Source organism: Carex rostrata, chromosome 4 (genome assembly GCF_964058835.1).
Source record: "Carex rostrata chromosome 4, lpCarRost1.2, whole genome shotgun sequence".
NCBI lineage: Eukaryota > Viridiplantae > Streptophyta > Magnoliopsida > Poales > Cyperaceae > Carex > Carex rostrata.
Genome location: NC_135921.1, coordinates 13,799,904 through 13,808,085, shown reverse-complemented (window position 1 = coordinate 13,808,085; position 8,182 = coordinate 13,799,904). Strand labels below are relative to the sequence as shown.

At 31.2% G+C, this 8,182-nt stretch overlaps 1 protein-coding gene across 2 annotated transcripts; it reads right to left on the bottom strand.

Moving 5' to 3' along the window:
- Window positions 1-354: 354 nt before the first annotated feature.
- On the bottom strand, window positions 355-2,245 carry LOC144552796 (protein POLAR LOCALIZATION DURING ASYMMETRIC DIVISION AND REDISTRIBUTION-like). Of its 2 annotated transcripts, XM_078300788.1 has the most exons (4): window positions 1,908-2,245; window positions 1,420-1,826; window positions 909-1,246; window positions 355-576 (listed from the first exon to the last, which is right to left on the bottom strand). In XM_078300788.1, the coding sequence occupies exons 1-4, from the start codon at window positions 2,200-2,202 to the stop codon at window positions 573-575; spliced, it is 1,044 nt and encodes a 347-aa protein (XP_078156914.1). In that variant the 5' UTR covers window positions 2,203-2,245; the 3' UTR covers window positions 355-572. The 2 variants fall into 2 exon arrangements, with proteins under 2 accessions (XP_078156914.1, XP_078156913.1); XM_078300787.1 differs by having other exon boundaries at window positions 1,420-2,224.
- Between the last annotated feature and the right edge of the window lie 5,937 nt (window positions 2,246-8,182).

Here is an 8,182-nt window from a genome sequence, read left to right as displayed (position 1 = left end):
CTCGAAAATCGACTAATTAGAAGGCTGAACATTTTTCTTACACATAATACATATTTAGAATATTTTAATAATAAGTTAATTGAGTATTTTATAAATTTATAATGAGTTTTGATATAAAAAGACAATAAATTCGATAAATTTGTGACTTTTTGAAATTTTAAATGGATAAATATACTTTTATGAATTTTAGAGGGAAAAGTACGTAATTTTTGATATTTTAGAGGCATATACATGAAATTCCCCCAATGTTTTGGGACATCAGTACAATAAGAATATTCATAATTTCCATCAAAGTATAATGATGTATGAGGTAAAGGAAACATAATGTAGATATAAAATTTCTAAAAAGATTTACGCCACAAAAAGTTGTTGTCAGATAATTAATTCCACAATAATACAAGGAATTGGGGCATTACAAGATAACAAAATTACAACATTTCTACTCGTTGGATCAATCAAAAGCATTCCTCTCACGTGAAGAAGGTGATGTGTAATGGCCAACAGTAACAGAATCTGACAACTTCATTAATTTTGGGGGGAGAGAACAAACAGGAATTACCTCCTCTGTTCTGTTACCTGTACCATTTTAAAATAGTGGAAGCAACATATTCTTAGAATTACAGAAACAAGAATAAGCATAACATTGATTTACACTGGCACTGACCATTAGCAATATCAGATACCACAGTTACAGAATAAACCAGAATGGCAGAATTAAATAAGGGTTATATTCCTCTAAATTAAATTAAAAAATTAAATATCACTTGTCAGGTTCAGGTGGTATTGTTTTTGGTTGATACAAATACCAGAATATAACCAAAGGCTTGTACAACACTAAAATTTAAGAGAAACTATAAAATGGATTGGATTATTAATACAAAATTGTAAGAACACATAAAAAAATGTACCTAAAATGAGAATCATCCCTATGCTGGGTTACAAGTCGTGCCGTGTCCTGCCACCAGCAAATCTCATTCTCTTTCTCGTGCAGCTTGCTCTTTGCAAACTCCAACGCATACTCAAGCTGTTCTATTCTCTCTCTCTGTCTTGATTGAACAACCTCATTCAATCTCTTCTCCAGTTCACGGGGGCAAACTCCCCCATTAAAGCTGTTGTAGTCGTCATTGTCATCGCCTTGTTCTTCTTGGTCGCCGCTTTCTTCTCCAATTGGTTGCTCTTTATACTCATTGAAACCCTCGAAGCTGTCGTAAAGGTTATCATTGAGATAGTCGCTTTCACCGGTCGGCTGAAAAGCATAGAATTTGGAATGATATATCAGAATTTCTCCTGAAATTAGACTTCACACTTGCTACACAGATCCAAATTAATTGATTTTGGGTAAATTAATAAGCATTACCAGGACATAATTTCTTTGCATATCATGATATTTTTGACAATTCAAAGTTCAAACATCGCTACCTGAATTTCGCTTATTAGTAGAGATGGTAAAACCCTGCTTTCTTCACTTAGTTGGAGGCGTTCCAGCTCGACCTCAAGCTCTGCTTCCATCTCATCTATCTCCGTTACACTTTTATCTAATCTATCATCGACAAGATAAGATGCACCATCCTCTTGCAACGGAATGACGCAATCGCTTGAATTTTCATTTCCACCAGAACATGATAAAGAAACAGGAGCATTGTTTGAATTGTCAGTGCTTGTTGGCTCATTTTTCTTCGTAATTTCATTCTTTAGATCTACAAGCAATGTTTCCATCTCTTTTCTTAGTTCAACCATTTTGTTTATTTCGGCTGTGCTTTTAGAGAGGAGCAACATAAGGCCTACACCCATTCCCAGATTTAAGGATTTATCTTCTTCTTTCTTTTCTGAAAAAAAAAAAAAACAATTAGATAAACAGTTATATATATGCATCAAAAAATTATCAGAAAAGAGAAGAAAACAAGTACCAGAAGGAACAGAGATCTTATTGCTGATATCACCTAATAATTCACCATTTTTGTTCTTTGAAATCTCGGATTCTAATTTCAACTCTCCCCTCTTTACCTCCTTAAAACTAACCACCTCCATTCCCTTAATCTCTCCTTCATCTCCATCCTCATTCTCTTTCCCTTTAACCAAAGCACATGAATAGATCGGGAACCGAACTCGGCAACCGAAACCCTTTGATGTACCGGAGGCATCCGGCTTAGAAAGGATAGAAGAAATAGAGTTGAATTTCTTCTTTCTATGTCTGGCATCCATTTTTGCTTGTTTTGAATTCACACTTGTGAGATTTTAACTGGAATTGACGCTACACCTACAAAGAGAACATAAATTTATAGGAGAAGAAAGGTTTGACAAGGCGGGACAATTTGATCCTTTTTGGAGGGATAGAGCACCGGAAAGGTGACGTGTCGGAAATTTTAAAATCAGACAAAATTTTCTTTGTATCCTTCCAAAATTGTAATTTATCAAATTCATATTTTGCACTGTCACTAAGAAAGAAAATTTATGTACTTAAAAAATGCAGAATGAACCATTTTTTTTTGACAATTTTATGGTGCTCATGAGATATTTTGATAATTTTGGATATATTGTTAAATCGAAAATATTTATTTCACAAGAAAGATTAAAATAACAGCGTGAGATTGTAGCAGTGCTTAGTGTAAATTTCACAAGATAGAAGACTTAAACAGTAAATTTTTCAAATAAGCGGATGCATGTTTATGATTTTCCAATTTACAGAGGGCAAGCATGAAATTTCGCCTTGAAAAGGGAAACGTGACGGGAATTAATGAACGGAAATGAATTCAAGCAGAGGCCCACCAGGCGCATCTTGACGGAGGAATTCTGATTCCCTAAAGTAACACAAAGATTAGAATTGTATCTAAACCGTCCATTCAGAACCTCCACTAATATAAAAGGATCCCGTCTCGTCAGGATTCTGATCGGACTGTCCGACCAAAATTTGTTTTACTTTAGAGAAGAGATCACGGTCTACTAATATGTACCGGGAAACGGCGCTCCAGTCGGGGGGAAACTCGTCTTGATTAAAAAATAAGATTTTCTATATAATTTACTCTAGAAAAATTTGTAGCGAGTCAATGAAAAGACAATAAAAAGTGTATACCATTCGCTACAGATATGAACCTTTTTTCCTTGCCTCACAGGATTTCAATGATTTCGTGGGATGTGCTGCGCTGGCGACCGTGAGGGCGACTGAAGTGTGACCTGATGCTGATATTTAGGCGCTAGCATTTTGATTTTTGAAATGTTTGAAAACTATTTCGGCTTTAATGTGTAGATTTAATCAAGGAACGGGTATGATTGACCGTAATAAAAATGGAATTAATGTTCCACTTAATATCGAATTATTTTTTCATTTGAACTAATAAATAAGTGACATAAATAATGGAACCGTATCACTCTGTTCAGGAAATTCTTGTTTCTAAAGTTACTGACATGTGGATCTGAAATGTGTTTTGACATTTAAACATTTGATATAATTTTGCCTCAAAACTCATTCCGAATTCACGTGTCAGTGACTTTAGAGGCAAAATTTTTCTACCCACAGAATAACAGAAGATTCAGTTTCATAAATAATTCCACCTTACATCTTACATCGGTTAACATATCTATGTAAACGGAGGGGGTTTACACATTTTTTTTTCATACATTAATTCATTTGAAATCCTTAGTAAAAAAAAAATCGAATATAATTAAAACATTAAATACGATGTTTGTTACTTTCCTTATAACATTTAGACTTTGATTTATTAAAATAAAAATCTAAAACATCAACATTAAAAAACATATTCATGTCAATAAGTTTTTACAAGCTCTCATAGTATGAGCTTAACCTACTTGAAGGATCAAGCATCTCAAGTACCAAATTTATTTCGGATTAAACGGTTCGGTTTATTTAATTCTATTTGCTTCAAAAATATGATAATTTAGTTTTCAAGTTATGATAGTTACATTTCAGTTTTGACAAATATAAACCTAATGAACCGATCAAATCAAATAAATCGATATATTTAAATTATATTATATTAGCGTTGTAATTAATATCCTTTTTTATTTAAATATTGCTAGTGGCATTAGTGTTGTAATATCATATACATATTAATTTGTATAATAGTTATAACTGTAAATTTTCATACTAATTTGATCTAATCAAACTAACTGATTTAAAATTTGGTTTATTTCATACGTTAATCAAATTATTCTTTTAGTTCCATAAATTAAGAATAGGATTAAAATGTCTCATTGATTTTGTGCCTGTTAGGTTCCAACATTATTATCTCTGTTTAAATAATCGATACGAACCGTTTAACATGATCTTCATATTAAAATGTATTCGGATAACAAATTTTATAATTTTTATAATTTTTTTACTAATTGTTTAGATAGGTACAAAATCACTATTTTTGAATGGTTCAGAATCTTCTAAATACAGTGATTTTGTACCTATCTCAAAAAATAGCAAAAAATATCAAAAAAATATAAAATTTTCTATACAAGCACATTTTAATATGAAGATCATATTGAGCGGTTCGAATCGACTGTTTAAATTTTAAAAATAGAGACAACGATATTGAAGCATAATACAGCATAAAACCAATAAAGCATTTTAACCCTACCCATAAACCAAATAAAACTTTAATTGGACAAATTTAACTCGATCTAAATCAAACCGATCAATTAGATACCCCATAAATAATATAGTATATTGACTTGCACAGACAAGCAATCCCTTTGACAAATTAATTTTTAAAAATACCATATTCGAAAAAAAAAATCAAACAACTACATTTTTTTGAAAAATTCGAATTTTGACACGGCCGCATCTCCTAGGTGCGGCCACCTTTCTGCGGACCACATCTAGGGGATGCAGCCCATAAATAGGGGATCGGGATGCGGCCACCATTTTTTTTCGTTCAGATTGAACTGCTGCAAAAGAAGGGAAAAAAAAAATGGGCCACGTCCCCTAGATGCGGCCGTGTCAAAATTCGAATTTTTTAAAAAATGTGGTTGTTTGGTTTTTTTTTTTGGATATGGTATATTTAAAAATTTCGGCCCTTTGACCCCATAAATAATATAATTTAATTTAGAACATTCTTATACTCTATGTACTTAGTTGATACTTAATTGTGCATTTAACAAGTAAAATAGCGATAATTTAATTTAGAACATTAAACATAAGTAAACTTTATGTTCTAATACGAAGTATAGTTAAAAAAATTATATATAATTGTACATAATGTGGTCATCAATTGACCTCCATGCAATTTTTTTTTTCTTTTCAAAATTGGAATATTTTGTTATCATGTTTTTCAACACAAGGTATAAAGAATATTCAAAATTGGCCCTCAGTTTTTATAATAAACATCAATTAATAATTTAATATGACCCCACCTCCCATATCAAACAATACCAGATACAATCAGCAGCTTTTATTGTTGAGCCCATTAAAAATTTTGCACCACCGTTTTGTATGTATTAAAAATTGAGGAGGCTTCAAATGCACCCAAATTTTTGTGCACCCAAATGCACCCTATTATTTTTCTCCGTTTTCAAAGTCCGCAATCCGAACCGTTAGATGCAATTTATATATTAAGATGTGCTTGGAGACCAAATTTTACATTTTTTGGAATTTGTTTACTATTTATTAAGCCACTTTGAAAATCGCTGATTTTGCATTTTCTGGACCATTGGATCAGCGATTTTCAAAGTGGCTTAATAAATAGTAAACAAATTCCAAAAAATGTAAAATTTGGTCTCCAAGCACATCTTAATATATAGATCGCATCTAACGGTTCGGATTGACTATTCGGACTTTGAAAACGGAGAAAAAGAATTTGAAAGATAGGGTGCATTTGGGTGCACAAAAATTTAGGTGTATTTGAACCCTCCTCTTAAAAATTTTGCCCATTAAAATATAATATGTCTAATTTTCAACAATTTCAATTTATCTTTAGTAGACGAAGAAACTTTGGTGTCTGGTAATTGGATTCTTTCATAGCTTCATAAAAAAAATATCCCAACACCAAAGATTAGCATGATATGCTTGCCTCACAACATTAAAACAAAAAAGTAACTTTTTACTATTAATTGTGCGTAGGGGTGTAAAATGATACTCTTTTACTCGTTTGTCCAAGTATCTGAAAATACAGATAAAGATAAAAAAAATTCGTTAACTTATCGGATACAGGTAAGGATAATGATTCTGTTATCTTACCCATTTTCGTATAAGATAATTTTTAAAAATTAAATTATATATATAAATATATATTTGTATGAAGATGATACATGATACAATAAAGTTTTGTATTTCATTAAATTTTCATAATACAAATTAGTTATATTTATTATTATTTTTTTGTTGTTTTGAAAAATATTTTATCGAAAATACAAATTGAAATGTCAATGACATTTTTTTTATCCGTTTACTTGACCCGTACCGTATTAAAAAAGACGGATAACAATAAAAATTTATTTTCATTATCATAACGAATACGGGTATGAAATTACCTTCATCCAACCCGTATTGTAACCGTTGACACCCCTAATTATGCGTGTTTTGAAGTTCAAATTAAATAGTTGCTTGTTTTGGATAAGATATCTACGATGGAAGCTAATATATAGATATTTTCGTTGTTATCGTTATTTTATAATCTTTTTAAAAATATGATTATTCAGTTTATTGATATTTTTGTTGTAACCATTATTTTATTATCTTAAGTATCTAGTTTAATAACATTATTATTAACTTTATATGTTATATTTGAATATAATTTGACCAGGTGTTGAACTGAAAAAAAAAAAAAAAAACGAAGGGGGCATTGGGTCAAATGACATACATACTCTAAATTTATTGCATTATTATTCAATTTATATGTTATCATTCAATTTATTTGAATTTATTGTGTAGCAGTTCGATTCAGTAATGGAGCTGATAATAATATCAATGACATTGATAGCACCTGGACATGCATTTTAATTTCGTCCATAATTGATAATGTAAAAAGGTTAAGATGGTTTAGGTAATATATTATCATCGTGAAATGAAATTAATAAATTGTAATCTTAAATATGATTTTATCCTTCTGGCAACCCAAAATTAAGGTGCACTTGACAGTATAGTATATCATGACAAATTAAAACAATCACAAGTTTTTCAATGTATATAAACAGAATAGAATATAATATGCGCATTTATGTAGTGACCTAACTAAAACTGAAATAAAAATTCAATCATTTTGAACCGGTAAAAAACACAATGTTCTCATTTTGAAAATTTCAATTGGCAAGCATTTATTTGTTGGAACATTTAAGATTTCGGGTAGCAATCTAAATCGATCACGGTCACGGCCTTGAGGTCTCAACTCTCAAAGGGGGAAGCAATGAGAGTAGAGATTTCACAGGCAAGGCGTGAAGCATTTATATCTGCAATATGGAATTCAACACACCATATCGATCGGCTGTTACTGTTAGTTAATTAGCACTTACATCTCAACTTGCTGAAGAGAATTGTGTAATGAATCTATTCTACATGCATAGATAATATATATAAGGAAAAGTCAATAATTCATCTATTTTAACTTTGTTATCAAAATCTGAACTATCATGTGTTCTGTTACTACTTGTTGTTTATCAACTTGAGGGATTGGTAGAAATGCCAATGTTGCTTCTCATCAACTTGTGGATCTTTTATTTGTTTAGGTAATATTCTGTTAAGTCTATGGTTTGTATGAATTATTTGTTTCTAATGAAACAAGTGGTATCATGTCACTTTTATAAACACAAGCTACTGCATGAGCAATGTACACAAAAGAACCAAACTCCAAGCAAGGTTGCAATACTATCCAGAGACCAGAGAAGATCCAATAATTGGGCTTGTAAGTTGTAATAAGAAGAGAAGTCGGTTAAAACTTAAAACGATGGCGCCATAAAGAGAGACGTGTGATCGGATTCCATCGGCGTGGGCCCAATCTCGTGCCTTTCGTCGTAATTAAAAACCAACCAGCTTATTTGGTCCCGGTTGCCCCAAAATTTTGAATCATGTTTCGTTCACGGCCACGAAAATTTTCGATCTTTACATATTCCCTTTTTTTTTTTTTTTTTTTTTTTTTTAAATGATATGATCTCTCATTTCCAATTTGAATTGCTCCAATACCTTATTTAGATGGAGAAATAAGATCTCCAAAATTTTAATGAGAAGTTTTAATAGCTATAGGAC